The sequence below is a fragment of the Physeter macrocephalus genome, chromosome 8 (genome assembly GCF_002837175.3).
Source record: "Physeter macrocephalus isolate SW-GA chromosome 8, ASM283717v5, whole genome shotgun sequence".
In the NCBI taxonomy this organism is placed as follows: domain Eukaryota; kingdom Metazoa; phylum Chordata; class Mammalia; order Artiodactyla; family Physeteridae; genus Physeter; species Physeter macrocephalus.
The window spans coordinates 58,529,846-58,553,121 of record NC_041221.1 but is presented as its reverse complement, the minus strand read 5'-3'; the positions used below and the strand labels follow the sequence as shown (position 1 = coordinate 58,553,121).

The 23,276-nt window shown below is 42.7% G+C and overlaps 1 protein-coding gene and 1 pseudogene across 3 annotated transcripts in view; both read right to left on the bottom strand.

The window, feature by feature from the left end:
• The window catches only part of SNX18 (sorting nexin 18), a 101,322-nt gene that overhangs the window by 4,501 nt on the left and 73,545 nt on the right, over positions 1-23,276 (bottom strand). The window contains exon 2 of one of the 3 annotated variants that reach the window (XR_003680908.2): positions 449-6,149. Coding sequence is in view for 1 of the 3 variants with exons in the window: in XM_028492908.2 (XP_028348709.1) it covers positions 6,145-6,149 (5 nt within the window). In the remaining 2 variants the exon portion in view is untranslated. Of the gene's footprint in view, positions 1-117; positions 6,150-8,689; positions 8,764-23,276 lie in introns of those variants that run through there. The other 2 variants (XM_028492908.2, XR_003680907.2) reach the window with 2 other exon arrangements.
• Positions 19,099-22,375, bottom strand: LOC112064637 (elongation factor 1-alpha 1-like; annotated as a pseudogene).

Here is a 23,276-nt window from a genome sequence, read left to right as displayed (position 1 = left end):
GTCCGGAGCCTGTGCTCTGCAACGGGAGAAGCCACACTATTGAGAGGCCCGCGTACCGCAAAAAAAAAAAAAAAAAAAAAAAAAAAGTAAATTCAATTAGTAAATTTCCAGTGCACTGAAACAAATATGCTGATAAGCATTAATTATTCTAGAAATGCTTATTTTATGAATGAGTCAATAATTTTTTTAATATTCCTAAATAGAGTGTATTTATAAAATGGGTTAAAATATATTGTATGTCTTTCAGAATTGCAGTGCATTTTATTCCAGTCTGAAGTTTGATTCCCTTTTTTTCATCCCAATGTTTGCAGGTTTTACGTGTGTAATTCTGAGTGAAGTTTCTGAGAGAAGTAGGTGCTCAGAAATGGTTTTACCCTCTGGGACTGTGGCCTAAATTGTTTACAGGCTCCAATCTACTAAAAACAAACAAACAAAGGGAAACAAATACCTCAGTGAGAAAGAGCCCCGAGGCTCTGCCTCTCCTTCTTGAGCCTCAGTTCTATGCCAAGGCCATCCTCTCAGAAGTCCTAATTTGCAGGAAAGAGCCAGATCTTGGATTTCTTCCTCCACACCACTCTCTACACCCAGCAGAACCTGATTTAATGACGGCCTCCTGAGGAAGTTCAAATAGTTAGAATAGACATATTCTGATTGGAGGAAGTGTGTTCATGTGTACTTGGAGGAGGGACAGGGAGACCCTTAATGTTCATTTCACTTCCCCCCTTGGCTTCTAAGGGCCTCCAAAGAACCCCACAAGTCACTGAGTATTGAAAACCACTCTCCTAAATACTGCCTGCTTTTTGCACAGGACTCTTGTCAGGATCAAAATGAGATTCTGCCATGAAAGCAAAGAAAAAAGGATTCGAAGGACTAACAGATTCTTCCTTTGTTCATAGTTCTTTGTACAATTACAGGCAAGTAAACCAACAATAAAATGCCTATCTCCCGACAAGACTAATAGCTGCGTGAAGGCAACGTATATGCCTTTTCTCTGCACCTTTGTTACCAGGTAAAGCCTTAGTAAATATTTGTTGACTCTAGACGAACATAGCGTACTATCCCAGCACATGTAGTAAAATGTACTTTCAAGCCCCAGGGAAGCTCTCAGTGATTAAGCTGGAAGGTCTTGCAAAGGATCATCTATAAAACACAAAATGCATACTAAAGTCAACATTTGTTGAGTGTTTCTACCAGGCAGGCGAGATTCTAAGTGCTTTACGTGCTTGTAACACTTGGGAGGAATATCTTACTATTATATTCCCTTTTAGATGAGAAAATTGAGACATAGAGATGTTAAGTTACTTGCCCAAAGTCATACAGCTAATGGGTGTCAGAGTTTGGTTTCAAACAGGAAGGTCTTGCATCAAAGCCTAGTTTCTCAACCACTAAACCTCAGCAGAATAAAAGCAGATGCTGGTCACTGGCTCCTGGAGCCCATTTCCCTTGATGGGGGTCCTCTGTTCAACCCAGACAAAACCGGAAGAACTCTTGGTTCCAATTGCATTCAACCAGTCAACTCTACCCTTTTGAAAATGCAAAAACAGAAGCTCAGATGTATAAATTGTCTTGCAACCATGTCAGGCAACTAGCTGAGGTAGGCTAGTACCACTGCAGTCCCTGAACTATTTAGTATCTAAAGTATCACAGGATCTCAGCTTCAGGATCTAAATATGTTTGGGGAAGTGAATGAACGTCTTGAATTTCATTTAGGTCTTCTGGAAGCCACCATCACTGCTTGGTATACAAAACGCAAGCTTCACAGTCCTTCTATTTGTAACTAGAGGCAGGATTTTACTTATCTAGGGCAAAGGACTCACATGGGGCACGCGTTAAACTTGGCAAATTTCCCAAATTATCTCAGATTCAAGTTCACCAGGCCTGAAGTTTTTAGCTTTTTTAAAAAGCTAGCAAACCAAGTGATTGCAGTATCAGAAAGACACTGCCCTGAATTTGCAAGGGATACTTCTTACCTGCCTAAGGCTTGGCTAAATAGAAAGAACTTGTGTGTTTTCTTTTTAAAGAAACCAGGACAAATCTTATTCCTCCCTGGCCTGAAGCAGCCGCTCTGGTGGTCAGAGCACACAGCTCAGCTCCCCCTGTGACTCAGTCCCCTTCTCCATCGTTGGGCGGGGCTGCTGGGAAAGGCCACACCACTGAGAGGGAGCCCCACAGCATCCTGCATCCAGCCCTCATTCATGCTACACACGTGCCAGGTTTGACTGCATCCCAGACAAGCTGGGATTCAGCTTTCAAGGCCCGGTTTCCATCCCCCGCTGGTGCCAACAGCTCACTGTAGTCATAACCCACTGGATTCCTTCGGAGGAAGCCACTTATCTGCTACACTTCCTTTGTTCTTCAAGGCTCTATCTTGGCATCTCCGCCAAGGACATGTTTTGGCTGGATCCACTCCCCTGGCCTCTGCATGTCTCTGGGAAGCTGAGCTAAGAGAAACATGACCCAGGAGGTAGAAGGAGAGAGGGGGGGTTTTGTCTGCTTGAATGCAGGACCCTACAAGGGAAATGTGCTCCAGGGACCAGGTGCTTATTGGACCAGTGACCAGCATCTTCCCAAGATTACCGTGAGCCTCCCTCAACCTTTTCAGAGACCGGACTGCTGGCCAGAGCAAGGACATGCCAGCCTTCTCAGGATCTCTGGTTAACTTCTCCCTGTGCAACAGGAGAGAGGTAGGAGTGAGGGGTCTTCTTGTCTCTGTTAAAGAGGGTCAATGTACAGTGCAGTCTGCGCTGACTCTGTTTGGGTTCTGCAGTGGAAGCTGAAACTTACAGGCAACAGCCTTCATTGACAATGAATAGCTACGGTGAATATGGCCGCTCCCCCAAGTGCTTGTACAGCATAATCAATCATCTGCGACTCTGCAGATGTCACATCTACTCAGGAAAGTCCTGCACATCATTTTAAGTCCGGTTCAAATCTCTCTCCTCTCAGATACCTCCTCTGACCCCTAGAGGTTCCTTCAGCTAGCGGTGATTATCGCATGGCTTGTTCAGATATTTTATATGTGGTGGTACCTTCCCAATATCTTCTAGAGAAGAGAAGGAGTGTCTTTTTCACCTTTCCATTCACCATGGCATCCAAAATTGAGCCTTACATGCAGTAGGTACTCAATAAAAGTTACATTAATAACAGCCTTGTGTAGAGGAGAAGAGACTCAGTCACATGGACTATAATATTCAGCATTTATTTACTGGCAGAGAGACAAGTGAAAAAGGAATTGGTCAGATTGTTTAATTTGGAGCCCTTCTAAACATATACTAAGTGAAACATCCACTGAAACAGTAACCTGGTTTAATGATAATGAACTTTGACTCTGTGATAACTGATTACCCTTAAAGCCATCCTGGATTTGTTTCCCTACAGAAGAGCTGGACTGAGCACAGTTCCGTGAAACAATCCTTAGAAAGATTTCTCAGCACTAAATAAAAGAGTGGCTTCTTAAAGTTGCAAAAGACGTCCAGCTGTTAGTTTTGGCCGGGGACAAGCACTGAGCTGGCTCCAATCGGAGATGGCAGGAAAAGGTAAACATGGCTGTATGATGTCACTGAAATGGCCTTATTTTCATCAGAAGCTAAATTCAAATACCCTCAGGGAGATGGGTTGTTTTGTTTTGTTTTGAATTACTACAGCTTTCTAAAATTCATTTTTACCTCTGTAGGTGGTGGAATTGTCCAATGGACTCCAAGTTCCATGAAGAGAGGCTTGGAAACCTGTACTCCTCTGGGTGCCTGGAAACAGTGCTCAGCAGTGACTGTGAAGCAATAGATTTGCAGTCTGAGCCCTGCTTCCTGTACCATATCTTGACTGGTATGTCTTTCAAAAGGCAATGAGGTTCTGGATTCAAGTGTGGTAAATCAGAGGTGGCACTCGGTTCTCAGCAGAGTCAATGGATCCAGACCAGAGAACTCAGTATTTCTACTGACTAAAGAAATGGTAGGTCAGCTTTCAAAATGAGAAGAAACTCTAAGAAGAGTAGTGAGGGTGCAGGGTCCCCCCAAAGTGTCTCCTTTCCCACCCATCACCCCTCAACACATACACATAGGTCTACTCCACCTCTCTCCAAAACCCAAATCCATCTTGTGTAAGCAATCTGGGGATTCTAACTTTAGAAGGAGAGCTAATCCAGATTATCAGGTCAATTCTCCCACCCATGTTCACAGAACAGGGACTGGGGGTCTCAAAGCACAGCCGAGCTGGGGCAGATTTGGCAAATCATTCATCTGCCAAGGTAAGACCTGATGATGCTATCATCAGACACTGCCTGGTTTACAGACTGGGTTAACCGAGTGGAATAGGAAGCCAACTCTCTGAATTCAAATCCTGCTGCTGCCACTTCTCTGAGTCTGCTTTTTTGTGCTTTAGTTTCTTCCTTCATAAAATGTGATTACAAATCCTAACCTCATGGGACTCTCTAAAGGATTAAATGAAGTATTCCTTGTAAAGTGCTTAACATGGAAAGAGCTTAATAAATGTTGAATTATGTTATTTCTTACTTGGTCTTAAAGGAAAGTCTAATTTTCCTCCATAATGCAAGGATGGATTGATCTCTCAACTGAGAGTGATCTTGCCTTTCTATGCTCCTAGTTTCTGGTCATCTCTTTTAGTAATTCGGACTAGTATTTTAGTCCTACTATAATAGGGGGGTTAGATGTTCACAAACTATTCCAGGGAGAGCCAAGCCTTATACAACTTGGATAACACAAACCACTGTGTTAGTTGCTGTGGAAAACACACAATAAGCATTTAATCAATGTTTTAATTAAATTATCTCCTAGTTTCAACAAGAGGGAGACTCACCAAAGGTAAATGTGGCACCCTGGGCACAGTGGTTATAATAATCACATCATAGATGGCTTTATCTATGTGAAAGATTCTAACACAGTGCCAAGAATCCAGTTGTCCTTTGGCTCTGTTAAACTGTATAAGTGTGATATATTCAAATTCATTTCAAACAGTACAGTGATGTACATTCTACACAGACAACACCTGAATCTGAGTGAATGGAAAAGTGGAAACTGAAATTTTAATTTGGTTAATGGTGATATAAAGTTTTCAGTTTTGCCACATAGCACTTGCACTTGTTACTTATGTAAATGGTCATTTTTCTCTCTCTCTGTTAGAGAAGCAGTTTCAAGACAGGAAGAAGAACATGGACTTTAATTCACAAATAAGTATGATTATACCCTGATATATCGGGACACTAGGTTCAAAGATATGGAGGGACTTTCTCAAGAGCCAGGATGCAAGTCTCAGAAAAAAATGTTTTAAGTGAGGCAATGTTTTTGAAAGTACTTTGTGAGCAGCAAAGTACAAAACAGCATCTTGTAAACCACAGGCATTTAATAAGCAGCTACTCTGCCGTAGTGGCCATTTGGACACTGTAGGTTGAAGACATCCTGGCCTAGAAAAAGTTTCCAGTGTAGAGGACACAGGTGGACTGAAGAAGTGTGTTCAGGACACCGCAGGGTGCAAAGGTGGGAGTGGCCACTTCTAGAAGCTGAAAGTAGAGAGTTTTCTCAAGAAAAACCCTCAGACGAGCTGACTCATAAAGATGAATAGCTAGATGTTCATCAGAAGGACAAGTGGAAGGAAAAGAGCATCAGAGCAAAGGAGTGGCATGGGCTGGGGAACAGCATAATCAGACTTATGGTTTCATATTCTTTGGGGCAGCTGCCTAGAGAAGGGATTGAAAGCAGGGCTACACTTCACTGTAATATACCATCCAACAGATGGTGACCACTGGACTGAGGCGGTGAGGTCTTCAGGGTGAGGAGGCAAAGATGGTAAAAGAGGGTGTTAAAGAGGTAGAGTTGACAGAATTTGGTCACTCTTCAAGCTTGGAGGGGAGAGAGAAATGGGGGTCAAGGATGACATCCAGGTTTCCAGCTTGAAGAAGGGTGACTAGTGGTGTCATTCACTAAGAAGGAAATCCCAGGAGGGGAAAATCATAATACAGTTGGCTCAATAATGTCCTCAGGTACCTTTCTTAGAACTGAGACATGAAGGATGACTTCTCAGAACTCACCTTTTGATTCAGGGTAGTTTTCTTTCACTCACCTTGCCGGGATCGTAAGTAATAATTAACTGCAAGAGGGGAAACACAACATCTCGGCTCTATTTCCCAAATGATTAACCTGCAGTAAAACCAAAGACAACATGAACTTCAAGTGGAAGACATAGGTGCATGCTCTTAGCAAGGTGTCCACGTAATTTGTATTTCAGTACATGTCAAGGCCTAATAAGCACCTGCTATATTTTTATGGTTGGGTAGTAGGATTTAATAGGACCATGCTGAGATGAAAATTATACTGCCTGTGAACCCAGACTGTAGGTGTAGATAATGGAAACCTGCAATAAGGCCTGGGCTCCAGGAGTTCAGGGGCATCTGCATGCAGGTTGAAAAATTTCTATCAGACAGCCTTAAGGCAGCTTAGGTGGGAGACCTCATGATGTCTGCTAACCTCTGTTGAAGTCAGGGGCTTTCCTGCTATAGGAATGTAGCTCCACATGGAGCATGGCTTGGCTAATTGTCAGTGTCTTTGGTGAACATAGCTCTGGGTCAAGCACACAGCTTGGGACGGAGTGCTTGGGCTGGATTCTAGCCCCATTGGTCCCCTCATGTGTACCCTGATGCTTGATACAACTGGCTACCACCGTGCAAGGCAGCCCTGGAACCTTGGATAACTGTCTTTAACCCTCCTACAGTCCCCAGCCTGCAAGAGGGAGCAGGAGAACATATTATTGGCAATTGCAGAATCTCTTATAACAAAGCACGGTGTAAGGGGTATTGAATACTCACTGTGTGCTAGGCACTTTGGGGAATATGCAAGCATTTACTGAATTAATGAATAAACAAATGAAAGAACATGTCTCTATTTATGGCAGTCCTATATGGGGCTTAAAACACATCCCTGGGAAGGGATGGAAGCAGAGAAGCTAAATACCATCTGATCATACAAAAACTAAATTTCTTACTAGTACAAAGAGTAGGGTTATGTTTTTATTCCCGGTTTTTCCCTTCAAATCCTAATGTCATTGACTAAAATACTAATTGCCCCATTTTCCAGCTAGAAGAAAAAGCCCTTAATCTTTTTTTTTTTTTTTTTTGCAGTACGTGGGCCTCTCACTGTTGTGGCCTCTCCCGTTGCGGAGCACAGGCTCCAGCCGCGCAGGCTCAGCGGCCATGGCTCACGGGCCCAGCCGCTCCGTGGCATGTGGGATCTTCCCGGACCGGGGCACGAACCCATGCCCCCTGCATCGTCAGGCGGACTCTCAACCACTGCGCCACCAGGGAAGCCCAGCCCTTAATCTTTAAATTCAGGATCTCGATGTAGATTTGTGTCTGTAAGCATGATGTGGAACCAGATCCCACCAGAAATCCTAAATCATTTTCTTTCCTTACTCAGCATCTCAGACCATCCTGAAATGGAAATCTTTCTGTTAGAACAGAACAGAGCATGCAAATATATGCCTAAGGACTCCATTTTTAAACAGTTTTGAAAAAAACATTAAGAACCCATTCTCTGTTGTATTACTTTCCAAGCTTTAGGGTCCACCATGGGAGGCAGGATGAAGACAGACTGTCCTCCAAGTCAATACATTCTGACATCTTCAAGCTTGAACCCTCTTGTATTATTATTTAACCAGGAACAAACTAACGCCATCTTTCAGTGTAATTTGCTAAGTCACCCACAGGTAGTTTAGAGCAGGATTTCTCAACCTCAGCACTACAGAGATTTTAGGTTAGATAATTCTTTGTTGGGGTTGGGGGGAGGTAGCAGTCCTGTACATTGTAGAAGGTTTAGCAGCATCCCTGACCTCTACCCATTAGATGACAGTACATTTGCCCCTTTAGTTGTGACAACCAAAAATGTCTCTAGAATTGCCAAATCACCCCTGGTTGAGAAACACATTCAGAGTAGCACTACCTCTCAAACCCAAGTTCAGTCAGACACAAGGAGCCAGATGAGCATCTGAAGAGCAACAGAGAACTACTCTACTTGCTGTTGTGATGACAAGGACTTAGGACAAGTGAGTTAAAACTCTCTTATTGGTCCAGGTCCCATAAATTTAAGGTACTGAGTAAATAGTTTACTACAAATATAAGAAGTGATTTGATCTATCAACACTGCCCAACTCTAAGATCTTGCTGATTCTTTTTTACCAGGTAGAAATTTCTAAAAACAATTATAGTGTCTTTTCATAATATATCTGTCTATCAGTAGTCTTAGTATCAAGTGACAGAAGCCGAATTCAAAGTGGCTTAAGCAAAAAAGAGAAGCTTTTCATTGGGTCATGTAACAGAAAATCCAGGGATAGAATTGTCTTTAAATACATCTGGATCAAGGTATTCAAACAATAACACCAAGAATATTTCACTTTCATCTTTTAGTTTTATTTTTCTCCGTGTTGGCTTTATCTTCAAGATGCTTTCCCAAGATGGTGACAGAGACAGCCACTGAAGGTCCAGGCTGATCTCTTAGAAACTGCAAGTGGAGAGAGAAGGTCTCTTTCCCAAGTGTTCTGGCCAAAATTCCAGGGTTAAGTCTCATTGGCCTGACTTAGATCAGGTATCCATCGATGAGCCAATCATTGTGGACAGAGAAATAGAACACTCCACATGATTTCCCAGGCTTGTAAGCACACACTGTGGTACACAGCCTCTAAGACGGCCTCCACTGGTTCCTGTCTCCTGGTTTTCCTGACGTCAGGTATTCTCCCCCTCTTGAGTATACGCTGGACTCACTTCTAATGAATAGAATTCAGCAAAAGTGATAAGATGTCACTTCCAAGATTGTTACAAAAAGACTGACTTCTGTCTCACTCACCCTGGCATATTGTGAACTGCACTACGAAGAGGCTGAAGTGGCAAGAAATTGATGGCTGTAAGAGTCATCAAGGACTCAACACCTGCCAGCAACCATGTGGGTGAGCTTAGAAGCAGATCTCCCCCCAGTTGAGCCTTAAGCTGTTTTTAACACTGACTAACCTCTTACTGTCTTGAGAGAGATCTTGAGGCAAAGAGAGACAGAAAAAGCTACACTCAAATTCCTGACCCTTAGAAGCTATGAGATAGTGTTTTTTGTTCTAAGCCATTAAGTTGGGTTATTTGTTACATAGCAATAGATAACTAATACACACATACATACCCCTAGGAATACACGATGGGGACCTTTTCACCAAACACCGTGGCCTGAGATCGGGTGAGACATAGCTCCAAAGGAATTCTGGTGCTCAAAAATACATATTCATTATAACATCCAACGTAGACTGTGTTGATTGAACATATAAGCTTCAAAATAGAAAAAGAAAGCACTCTTCTAACACCCTAGCCTTAGAGGGAAAACTGGTAGGCTTTCACATGACTATCAGGAATCTATTTGTCCTGACCTGGCTTACAAGAGACTTTGCAAAGCCACATGTCCTGGGGGGAGGAGGGGGAGCCCAGTGTTGACAGCTGTTTTTTCCTCCATTAACCCTGGAGATGGAAACTGCTGGAGAAAAAGTTTAAGTGGAATTTTTCTATTGTTTTAGACCTGTCTGCTCTGGATTTTTAGTTTCCATTATTACATAATCCCTGAAGTCTCCCTGTTGACAAAGACAGTTTTTGTTCCCATTAAAGAGGAAATTGAACAGCCTAAGAAGAAGCTGACCTATCGATGAATCGTTTGCCACAGTATCATACATTTGTTGTTCAATTTTGAAATAGTGGCATTGAGGTCTTGATTGAAATTTTTCTTCCAAAATGTCCTGGAAGCACTAAAATAAGTTACTTGTAAGCCTCTGAATTGCTTCAGGTTCTCCAGCAAACACGATATGTAGAACAGAATTCTTCTTTTCTCACTTCTATGTCCTAGTTTACCATGCCTGGCTCATGGTAAATACATTGGAAAAAATAAACCTCCTGTCCAGCATTTGATCACAGTAAGAGTGAAAGTTAAATAAAGTACTAAGGAGACAATGACTGGCTAATGATAACCCACTGGAGCCCAAGACTCTCTAAATTGCCCACGATGAAAAGTCACAGAGTCGAGAGAGCTTAGGAAGTGACTTGAATACTGGGAGAACTCAATGTCGAGTACTATTAGGACCATTTGAAGTATATTATTTTATGTAGCTTCTACAGAATGTGGTATTTGATTGATACTATATTGCATGATTAATTTATTTTTAGATAGTTTGATCTAGTAAAATGCTGAGCATAACATTGATGGATTTAGTCAATGAGTGTTTTCAGATTAATAGCTGCTCAATGGGCTACTGGATGTCTGTAATCCTTCCATTAAAATTGAGATTTTTACTAACCACATTTCTTTATAATGAACTGAGCACCCTTTTTTTTTTTTTTTTTTTTTTTTTTTGGCTGTGTTGGGTCTTCATTACTGCACGCGGGCTTTCTCTAGTTGCTGCAAGCGGGGGCTACTCTTCTTTGCGGTGCGTGGGTTTCTCATTGCGGTGGCTTCTCTTGTTGTGGGGCACGGGCTCTAGGCATGAGAGCTCAGTAGTTGTGGCTCGTGGGTTCTGGAGTGCAGGCTCAGTAGTTGTGGCACACAGGCTTAGTTGCTCTGCCGCATGTGGGATCTTCCCGGACCAGGGATCGAACCCGTGTCTCCTACGTTGGCAGGCGGATTCTTAACCACTGCACCACCAGGGAAGTCCCATGAACTGAGCATACTTTTAAAGATCTGCTTACTCATAGATGAGGTTAAAAAAAAAATTTTCTGTTCTGTTCCTATGACATAACTTTAGTGAAAGTTCCAGACGCTAAAAATCGTGGAGAAGAAAGGTGTATCAGATGAGATCTTTGAAGTGCCAAGATTTCCATCCAAGGCCCAGGGAAGAAAGAGTCTTATTTGTCTTTCTCAAAAAAAAAAACCTCAAAAACTTTTTTTTAAGTGTATTTTCTTAATTTACACTGATCTGCATTTCCCAAGACCATCATAATCTCAATAATGGCAGCAGGACAGTATTTCTCTAGCTCCAACCTACTCACACATTTTTGGGGAGTCTAGTTCCCTCTGAAGTCTCCCAAGTAGCTGAGGAAGTTCCTGAGTGTATTAAGTGAATGTAGGACTGGAGATGATTTGATTATGAATAGAAAGCACCATTCCCTCCTGCAAGTTCTTTTTAAAAATTATTTATTTATTTATTTTTATTGACGTATAGTTGATTTAAAATATCATGTTAGTTTCAGGTGTACAGCACAGTGATTCAGGTAGATAGATAAATAGAGAGATAATAGATAGGTAGGTAGATAGATAGATAGATGATAGATAGATAGAGATAGATATATTCCTTTTCAGGGTCGTTTCCCTTATAGGTTATTACAAAATACTGAGTATAGTTCCCTGAGCTATAGGTCCTTGTTGGTTATCCCTGCAAGTTCTTGTAGTTGCTGCGTGTAACCTGCTGGTTCCTTCTCTCCTGTTTTGAAGACTGCTGCCTCAGTGTCAGATAGCACAGATCCCACCTGCCCTGTTCCAGAGACATGCTGGCCTCTGTGTCATATGCTCCAGCGGTCCCCTCACTGAAGTACAGCAGTGCCTTCTGCATTCAAGCTCCTACAGAGATGAGCAAAAAGGCCCCTGGCTCTTTTAGTTTTACTACTTCATCTCCCTAGGACTCTGGCACATGTTCTGAGGGATCTGGAAAATGAGCAAATCCCAAAAGTTGTAATTGAGCTTTCTCCTGAAGCTGGCTTCTCATCCTTGAGCCAAGTTTGCGTAGAGGACTCTCTCTGCCCTAAAGGGTGAGTCTTGCCACCCCACTGGCCATCCAGACTTGTCTGCAAACCTAAGATACAAGCTTAGACTCCCCAAGTTCTCACACCAGGTGGTAAGCACTGTAGATATGAGTTAAGTAAGACTGAGCCCACGTGAGGAATATAACACAGTGTGTTTGGGGGGATCCAAAACCATTTTCTTATATTTCTTGTATTGATCTTAATGACAGAAAACTCAAGAAACAATTAGCATTGACTATGGAGTATAAGCAAACTAATTAAAGAATTTAATACTTATTTTTCTCTGCTACAAACATGGCCTAACTTTAAAGTATTTTAGCTTGTCACGAAGAACCAGGCTCTGAAATCAAACCACCACTTGGAAGCTATGTAAATTCACCTCGTCACATAATCTCCCAGAGCCTTAGTTTCCTAATTTGAAGAATGGGGATAACACAGCCATTATCCCATTGTATTATTATCAGGATTATATGAGCTAATGAACATAAACAGAGCACAGTACATGGCATAGAGTAAGCACCCAGCCAAGCTTTCAGTCGTCATGTGTATGGCTTGTGTGTGGACATCGAAATTTCTTTATATTATAATACAGACGTCTAAAAGCATTTTCATAGTCCCACAAGGTCAAAGCATTTATGAAAAGGTTTGTTGCTATTTTAGAAAACCGACCTCAATTCTTTTTTTTTTTTTTTTTTTTTTTTGTGGTACGCGGGCCTCTCACTGTTTTGGCCTCTCCCGTTGCGGAGCACACGCTCCGGACGCGCAGGCTCAGCGGCCATGGCTCACGGGCCCAGCCGCTCCGTGGCATGTGGGATCTTCCCGGACCGGGGCACGAACCCGTGTCCCCTGCATCGTCAGGCGGACTCTCAACCACTGCACCGCCAGGGAACCTCCGACCTCAATTCTTAATGAAGAGTGACATTTCTAATTTTTCCTGCTGGTATGTGAATAGCACAAAATTCTCACAAATAAATAGCCTCATTTTGTATAAACATTCCTAGCTTTCTCTGCAGTGGAAGGCAGCTCCTCACAAATTCTTTTGAGAATGCTCTGGCTTGTCCCAGAATCAATACCTGCTGAGCTTACTATTCAGACCAGATCATTACCAGGCAGTTGGAGTGGTCAAATTCCCACAGCCAATTTTCTATAAAAATCCCAAGTAATTGAAATGGGAGGAAGGTACCCAATAAAAGTCAGTGTGAATAATTTAGCACAGTAGCTGTCTGCAGTCTCTGAGGTAACACATTCAAGGCATTTTATTAGAGGAAGCCACTGTTGTCTCCAGAGCCTCCTGGCTGCAACCCACCGATTTCATGAAGAACAAAGAGAGTCGGGAAACAAGCAAGCCTGGGGGATCTAGGATTAACCCTTCTCCGATACCTGAGAGATTCTGTGAAGGCCGAATGTGAACAGTGATGCTGTACATGATGTTTTTCTAAAGGTCAGTGTTAAGAAGCATCATGACTGGCTTCAGTGGTCACTAAACAAGGGCCCTGTGTCCCTCCCTGGCTCTGTCGATCCCTTCAAGGGGTGGACACATCTGCTGGGGACAGAGATAGGCTGGTTGCTGTTTCATAAAACTAGCCTCAAATCTTGATTAAGAGAATTCTGGGAATTCCCTGACAGTCCAGTGGTTAGGACTCGGCACTCTCACTGCTGGGGACCAGGTTCAATCCCTGGTCAGGGAACTAAGATCCCGCAAGCTGCATGGCGTGACCAAAAAAAAAAAAAAAAAAAAAAAAAGAGAGAGAATCTTTGTTGTCTTATGCCACCGAGATCTGGGGGCTGTTTGTTACTGCAGCATAACCTGGGTTATCCTGACTAATACAGCGAGAAGCAGCTTCAGCTCTTTAGGGTCTCACTGGGATTCAAAGTGAACACTGTCTGCCTTTTCCAGGCATGAGGATACAAACAACCTCCTATTGTTCTTTGTATTGGGCCACTTAGGACAAAACAGGCTCTGAATCATAAGAGGAACTTCGGAATCACTCTGAAAGATGGCAGTACTTATGACTATATAACCCTTAAAGAGACTACCTTGAAAGATTGAATTTATTTATAAACATTAAATCTTTTTTGTTACCACAATGAGGTATCATTAGACCCCTATCAGAATGGCTAAAATAAAAAGTAGTGAGAGTATCAGATGCTGGCAAGGATGCAGAGAAACTGGATCACTCTCACGTTGCTAGAGAGAATGCCAAGTGGTACAGCCACTCAGAACAGGAGTGTAACAGTTCCTTACAAACCAAATATGTGCTTACTATACAACCCAACAATTTCACTCCTAGGCATTCATCTCAGAGAAATGAAAACATGTTCACACAAAAACCTGTATATGAATGTTGACAGCAGATTTATTCATAGTAGCTGGAAACTGGGAACAACCCAATGTCCTTCAATGGGTGAATATTTACACAATGGTATATCTATACCATGGACTACTACTCAGCAAGAAAAAGGTACAAAGGATTGATACGTGCAACAACTTGGACAGATCCCAGAGGAATTATGCTGAGTGACAAAAAGTGATATATATATAAATATACAGCATTTTTGAAAGGACACATGATAGAGTTGGAGAACATGTTAGTGGTTGCCAGGGGTTAATTAGGAGGCAGGGAGGTGGCTGTGGCTACAGAAGGGGAGGACGAGGAATCCTGGTCATGGGACTGTTCCCTATCTTGACTGTGTAACTGTCACATGACTCTGCACGTGTGATGAAACTGCACAGAACTAAATACACACCGACACACACAAGGGCAGGCATATCTCAGTAAGCTCAATGGATTCTAACAAGGTCCTGGTGGTGATATTAAACTACAGTTACTTAAGATCCTACCAATGGGGGAAACTGGGTGAAGGGTAAACACATCTCGCTGTATGATTTCTCACAGCTGCGTGTGAATCCACAATTACGCCACAACAAAAAAGGTGTTTGAAAATTGTAATTGGTTAAACAACAACAGCAACAACCAAAACAACCTATCTTTATTCTCTATCCCCTTATCCTGGTTTATCTTATTTTCTTTAGAGCACTTAAACTATGAAACATCACACGTGTTTGTTTATATGTTATTTTTTTGCCTCCCCTGCTGATACGTATGCTCTATATGGGTAGAGACTGTTTTATCCTCCCGGTGCCTAGAGCATTCCTAGCACAGAGTTGATGCCCAGGACATATTCATGGAATAAGTGAATGAATGTGAAATACGGAACGAATGAATGAATGTGCTTTCATTGCAGCACTTTCAACATTTCAGAAAGCTCTAAAACATAAATATAACAATTCAATCAACATTTTGCACATTTTCTAACTCCAGGAGTTATGGCTCTTGGTACAGAACTATTTCTTCTACAATGTCAGAACTGTGTAACTCATCTTTCCAAGTACATAATGCCTGCTTTGCTTTCAGCCTCCAGAGATTCGAACCTCCCCAGCAGAGGTGAAAGTATGAACCGAATTAGGTAATTACCTATAAGAATGCATTTCAGCTTGGGTGCCATTTGGCAAGTATTAAATTCTGGGTCAGCCTCATGGATGCTTTCTAAACTCAAGAAAAAAATACCTGATAGTAGTCAAACAAAAATGCTATATTTTAACCATGTTCCATACGTTGAAATTAAATAATTACTCCTTTTTTCTTTTTTGGCCACATGCCTTATCTTAGTGAAGCTGAGTGTATTCTAAGGAGCCAATTAAATGACTGTCAAGGCCAAGCCAAGGCCAGGAACTTGAAGTGAATTGTGAAACAAACCAAAGAACAAACTGTACTAATCTGCTGGATCTGAAACCAAACCTTAATACGAACTGTTTACTGAAACGTGAACCAGGTAAAGTTGAGTGTACTTTCCAAACACACCTGATGATTCAGTCTAATCAAGTAACCAAACCTATATATATTTAAAAGCTCCTGAACAGGCTCAAAAACTCACATTGCTAAACAAATCCCACACCAAAGTCGAATGAAACTAATATTTCTTTACAGTGACTTGACTAAGGAAGACACAGTAGATATGTGATGATCAACATTCTTTTCAAAGTCAACATTATAATATGGTGAGTTTTAAAACAAACCAGCCTGAAAGTATTTTTCCCAGGGAGACTATACGATCCTTTTGTTATGTGTATTTTTTGTGCAGAAGGAGGAAGTTAGGGGTTCAGAATTACAACGGAAAAAGAAAGGACTGAGGAAAGTGCCTCCTTAGAGATGGGAAACCCAACCATTTTTTGCGACTTAGCTTTAATACTAGGAAGAGACCGAGTACAATCAGAGGGTCGTCCTAACTCCAGTTAGGTGCAAAACAAGCACTGCTTCCGGTGGTTAGAGTGCAGCCCTGGACCCTGAATCGGAGTGGCAGGTGCGTTACCTGTGGAGAGCTGGGTGGGAAGGGGGTTCATTTCCTTGTCCACCATCTTCTGGTACAAAGCCCTCAGGCTAAAAGGCTCCACCGTGAAAGGCAGGGTCCCGGTCAGCATGGCATACATGTTCACACCTCTGAAAAGAGAGACACCAGAGCATGAGAGCAGAAGAAGACCCCGGGGAGAGGATGACAAAGAGGGCGTGGGCTTGGGGAAGCTGCAGTCCTGCCACTTTCATGTCCACCTCGGTGCTCCTTCTTGGTCATTTTCTAGAACACTCAGCTCTGCTCAGAAACAGCAAATGTGAAAGGCGTGGGTGAAAGCACAACTCTGACGACTTGGACAGGCAATAAGAAGAGTTTAAAGAGCTTCAAGATGATACAAATGAACTTATTTACAAAACAGAAACAGATTCACAGACATAGAAACTTATGGTTACCAAAAGGGGAAGGGGGGGATAAATTAGGAGTTTAGGCTTAACAGATACGGCACTTTCATTGCCAGGGCCCGGGATCTTAGTTCCCTGACCAGGGATTGAACCTGGTCAGGGAACTAAGATCCCGCAAGCTGCATGGCGTGACCAAAAAAAAAAAAAAAAAAAAAGGGAGATTTCTAATTTTCTCCTGCTCCTAAGTAACTAGAACAAAATTCTCACAAATAAATGCCCTATAACCCTAGTCAGGACGCGTCCGAAGTTGGGGACACAAATGGCAGAAACCCAACTCAAATTAAATTCAGTAAAAAGGGAACTTGTTGACATGTACTACTTGTAAGAATAGAAAGTTACTCACAGGACTGAATGAATGTCTAGATTAGACTGAAGTTCACTGGTATGGAATGAGTTTACTTTAAAAAAAAAAAAAGAAGTTCACTGTATCTGATACCTGGAAATCAGTGACCCAGGTCAGAGTCTCCATGTCTCAAGGCCTGTGGTCAGAGGGGCAGAGATGGACATCCAATGCCAGAAAAAGGTGTTTGGAAGAATAATGTGATGAACAATCAAATCAAAATGAGAGGTTCTGGATATTCTGTGAGCTATTCCAATTACCTGCATGTTCATAGAAGCCATTTAAAGTTGGTATAGGGGGCTTCCCTGGTGGTCCAGTGGTTAAGACTCCAAGCTCCCAATGCAGGGGGCCCGGGTTCAACCCCTGGTCCGATCCCTTGTCAGGGAACTAGATCTCGCATGCCACAACTAAGATCTCGCATGCCCCAACTAAAAAGATCCCCCACGTGGCAACGAAGATCCGGCTTGCCACGACTAAGACCCAGCACAGCCAAATAAATAAATAATTTTTTTTTTTTTTTTTTTTTTTTTGCAGTATGCGGGCCTCTCACTGTTGTGGCCTCTCCCGTTGCAGAGCACAGGCTCCGGATGCGCAGGCTCAGTGGCCATGGCTCACGGGCCCAGCCGCTCCGCGGCATGTGGAATCCTCCTGGACCGGGGCACGAACCCGTGTTCCCTGCATCGGCAGGCGGACTCTCAACCACTGCGCCACCAGGGAAGCCCAATAAATATTTTTTTTTAAAAAAAAGTTGCTATAAAGCATATTGCCAACTGTTATGGATTGAATTATGCCCCCCACCCCACCACAAAGTTCATATGTTGAAGCTTTAACTTTCTCTATCCTTCTGAGTTCTTGGCTGAGACCCCTGTAATAAAAGATTAACAACAGAAGAAACAAACAGAAGTTTATTGACTTGTATACATCATGTATATGTGGGAGATACCCAGTGAAAAAGGAGTAACTCTCCAAGGTGGCTTAGAACTCCAGCTTAAATTCCATCTTCATCTAAAGACAAACGAAAGAAAGATGTGGGAGGAGGCCAGTTCTGGGAAGTTATCTGGAAAAGCAAGGTCAACAGGAAATAGTTTTGTATACAGATGTAAGCAGATACCTTCTCCATCCATAAGGTTCTCTTGTGATTCAGTCATCCTTCTCTTCCTAATACAGAGAGGGAGATGCCCTTACAATGGAGAGTTCCTTTATAAATGCAAATATTCCTTACAAAAGGGTAACTTCTACTTCTGTGCCTGCTGTTTCTCAAAATAATCAGCTCGAAATAATCCTTATGCCAAAGAGGCATATTCTGCTACCCTTCAATATTTATTCCCCGAACTCTTTTCCTGCAAGGTCACCTTAGGCTGACTGTGCCCCTCAAAGATTACATCTTCTCTCAAGGCAGTTTGCTCCTACATGACTCTCTCCTCCCCTCAAAGCCACAGGCTTAGGATGGAAACAGCTCTGCTGGTAGCAGCCCTGGGACACTGTACTATCTCTTCTGCTTCTTCTATGACCACACTTCTGCAAATAAACCCTTTCCAAATCATCCTAATTTGAGTGTGACATCTGCTTCTCAGACTGAGAGAGCTCTCTATAAAACAGAGGTGGAAAAACTGAAGGACAAAACCTTCTTTTCCCCTCCACCCAGAAAAGGATCACAGATAGTGTCCACAGTACACTGGGCCCTAACACATAAAGTTCATGTCAGATGAGAAAATTTTTTTAATGTGCCATCTGTCATCAGAAATCACTTGCTTAAATAATAATGTAGGCATTTTAATTGCTTTGGGGGGTCTTCTTCACCTTGTTTTCCAATTATACTTATATCTTAGAATCTGTGGCCACAGTATTGAGGTCAGCTAGTTAACTGGAACCCATCTTTGTCCATAATTTTGCGCAGGCTCAGTGGCCATGGCTCACGGGCCCAGCCGCTCCGCGGCATGTGGAATCCTCCTGGACCGGGGCACGAACCCGTGTTCCCTGCATCGGCAGGCGGACTCTCAACCACTGCGCCACCAGGGAAGCCCAATAAATATTTTTTTTTAAAAAAAAGTTGCTATAAAGCATATTGCCAACTGTTATGGATTGAATTATGCCCCCCACCCCACCACAAAGTTCATATGTTGAAGCTTTAACTTTCTCTATCCTTCTGAGTTCTTGGCTGAGACCCCTGTAATAAAAGATTAACAACAGAAGAAACAAACAGAAGTTTATTGACTTGTATACATCATGTATATGTGGGAGATACCCAGTGAAAAAGGAGTAACTCTCCAAGGTGGCTTAGAACTCCAGCTTAAATTCCATCTTCATCTAAAGACAAACGAAAGAAAGATGTGGGAGGAGGCCAGTTCTGGGAAGTTATCTGGAAAAGCAAGGTCAACAGGAAATAGTTTTGTATACAGATGTAAGCAGATACCTTCTCCATCCATAAGGTTCTCTTGTGATTCAGTCATCCTTCTCTTCCTAATACAGAGAGGGAGATGCCCTTACAATGGAGAGTTCCTTTATAAATGCAAATATTCCTTACAAAAGGGTAACTTCTACTTCTGTGCCTGCTGTTTCTCAAAATAATCAGCTCGAAATAATCCTTATGCCAAAGAGGCATATTCTGCTACCCTTCAATATTTATTCCCCGAACTCTTTTCCTGCAAGGTCACCTTAGGCTGACTGTGCCCCTCAAAGATTACATCTTCTCTCAAGGCAGTTTGCTCCTACATGACTCTCTCCTCCCCTCAAAGCCACAGGCTTAGGATGGAAACAGCTCTGCTGGTAGCAGCCCTGGGACACTGTACTATCTCTTCTGCTTCTTCTATGACCACACTTCTGCAAATAAACCCTTTCCAAATCATCCTAATTTGAGTGTGACATCTGCTTCTCAGACTGAGAGAGCTCTCTATAAAACAGAGGTGGAAAAACTGAAGGACAAAACCTTCTTTTCCCCTCCACCCAGAAAAGGATCACAGATAGTGTCCACAGTACACTGGGCCCTAACACATAAAGTTCATGTCAGATGAGAAAATTTTTTTAATGTGCCATCTGTCATCAGAAATCACTTGCTTAAATAATAATGTAGGCATTTTAATTGCTTTGGGGGGTCTTCTTCACCTTGTTTTCCAATTATACTTATATCTTAGAATCTGTGGCCACAGTATTGAGGTCAGCTAGTTAACTGGAACCCATCTTTGTCCATAATTTTTTTTTTTTTTTTTTTTAGCTTCCAGCATCTTTTATTTTTCCTAGAATCTGGATACAAAACTCTAGCAGGGCAGTGCTCAATACTATTTAGGCCTCACATTTTAGGTTAATTACTTGAATATTGTAAATGTGAATGCACTTTCCCATAACTGGGAAACTAAAATTTGACATAACTCATTTACTCAATACTTATGTAACCATACAAAATTTTATATGCAACATGAGCTTTCATATTATAGAATTTGACCTTCTTACAAACCAGCTTACGTAACAGTTACTTTGCTTATCTGTCCTAACCTGTAAAGTGTTGTACCAACGCTTTTCTATGATGTACTTAAACAGGTGAATTCTCCTTACATAAGGGTAAGAAACCTGAAGCTCCAACCCAGAAATATAAAATTCTTTTGTTTCAGCAGACTTAATACCAGAAACAGATTATGGGCAACTCTTACCTAAGTAGTAAGTACTATAGGAAGTTACAGTGTTGACCAAAAGAAAACACAGTCTTCTCATTAAACTTTTTTAATGAGTCTCAAATTCTGTGACAGATTTTTGGTCAAGTTGTTTCCATGGAAAAGTACTGATTTTAAAAACTAATAACTTAAAACTGCCACACACAAAACAAATGGTCCACAACACATTCTCCTTCCCTTCTGAAGGTTATACGATGCACTGTTATCATTAACCAGTCTTTTGCTATTAAACTTAAATGGCCAATTGAGACAAACAGTTCTGAGACCGTTCTTCCACCACTGATTAAGACTGGGGTGGCAGATATTGAGGATAATATTCATTTAGCCTTCTGAGCTTTCTGGGTAGACTTGGTGACCTTGCCACCTCCAGCTGTCGTCTTGTCCACTTCTTTGATGACACCCACAGCAACCCTCTGTCTCATGACATGAACGGCAAAGCGGCCCAGAGGAGGATAGTCAGAGAAGCTCTCAACACACGTGGGTTTGCCAGGAACCATATCAACGATGGCAACATCACCAGATTTCAAGAATTTGGGGCCATCTTCCAGCTTTTTCCCAGAACGACGATCAATCTTCTCCTTCAGCTCAGCAAACTTGCAGGCAATGTGAGCTGTGTGACAATCCAGCACAGGTGCATAGCCAGCACTGCTTTGGCCTGGATGGTTCAAAATAATCACCTGAGCTGTGAAGCCAGCTGCTTCCATCGGTGGGTCATTTTTGCTGTCACCAGCCACATTGCCACGACGAACATCTTTGACAGACACGTTCTTGACATTGAAGCCCACATTGTCCCCAGGAAGGGCTTCACTCAACGCTTCATGGTGCATTTCATCAGACTTCACTTCAGTTGTCACGTTGACTGGAGCAAAGGTGACCACCATGCCAGGTTTGACAACACCAGTCTCCACTCGACCCACAGGGACAGTGCCAATACCACCAATTTTGAAGACGTCCTGGAGGGGCAAACACAAGGGCTTGTCAGTTGGGCGAGTTGGTGGCAGAATGCAATCCAGAGCTTCAAGCAGTATGGTTGGTTCCACTGGCATTGCCATCTTTACAGGTGACTCTCCATCCTTTGAACCGCGGCATGTTAGCACTTGGCTCCAGCATGTTGTCACCATTCTAGCCAGAAATTGGCACAAATGCTGCTGTGTTGTGGTTGTAGCCAACTTTCTTAATGTAGGTGCTGACTTTCTTTACAATTTCCTAGTATCTCTTCTGGCTGTAGGGTGGCTCGCTGGAATCCATTTTGTTAACTCCAGCAATTAGTTGTTTCACACCCAGAGTGTAGGCCAGAAGGGCATACTCACGGGTCTGCCCATTCTTGGAAATACTGCTTCAAGTTCACCAACACCAGCAGCAACAATCAGGACAGCACAGTCAGCCTGGGATGTGCCTGTAATCATGTTTTTGATGAAGCCTCTGTGTCCTGGGGCATCAATGATGGTCACATAGTACTTGCTGGCCTCGAATTTCCATAGGAAGATATCAATGGTGATACCACACTCGCGTTCAGCTTTCAGTTTGTCCAAGACCCAGGCATACTTGAAGGAGCCCTTCCCCATCCCGGCAGCCTCCTTCTCGAACTTTTCAATGGTTTCTTTTGTCGATCCCACCACATTTGTAGATCAGATGGCCAGTAGTGGTGGACTTCCCCGAATCTACATGTCCAATGACAACGATGTTGATGTGGGTCCTCTCGTTTCCCATTTTTGCTTAGGTTTAGCGGTGGTTTTCACGACACCTGTGTCCTGGCGGCAAACCCGTTGCGAAAAAGCTGTCCATAATTTTGACTGCTCAGGATTTCCATCTGTGCCATGGTCAGCAATGGGTCATGCTTTTATTTTTGTTTTTTCAGAGTTTAATATCTGAAAAGTAAAAAAGTCTTCTCTACAGTGGTGAGGATTTAATCTCCTGGGGAAGCACTACAAAGTTTAAAAATTTGTGATTCCTGGGGTTCCCTTTCCTTTTGCCAGTGACCTCAACTCCTTCTCTCATTTCACCAGCTTCACATTTAATCATTCTGTACTTCGAAGGCAAATTGCCCATTTGTTTCATGCCTACTATCTACGAGGCATTGCACATGATTTTCCTTCTCAGAGCAACCAACCCTATGAGGCACATCTAATCATCCCATTTTTATAACCGAGGAGACAAGCTTAGGAAGGTGATCCCTTCAGTATGACCCAACCTGTGAGTGGCAAAGGATGGGAAGGCACCGGGTCTAAGTGATCTCTGAGAGCATGATCCACGCCACCTGGGATTCTGCTGCTGCCTGCTGCCCTTTGACCCGCTCACTCCTCCCACCCTGTACCTTCACCTGAATCTGTAATACTTCACCTGGAATGCTGTTCCCACCGTGATCCTTCCCTCCCCCATGATTTAGACCTCACCTCCAGCATTTCCTCCACGGCTGACTTTACCTAACGGTGGGGCACGGCTATTGGCAGATTAATACACAGAGATACGAACAAATGCTTTCCAGAATTCACTCAGAGATATAATCATCTTGTTTGTGGGGTATTTTTGTCTCCTAAGCTAGAACTTCTGTTTCTTGGGCACCTCCACCTCACCCTCCCCACAATCTATTTCGGTCCTTTGCACACAGGACATCCTCAACAGATGCCACTGACTGACCGGAGAATTAAAACACTGGAAATTTCGAAAAGTCTTGCTTGTGAAGGGGAAGTACACCATTCCTC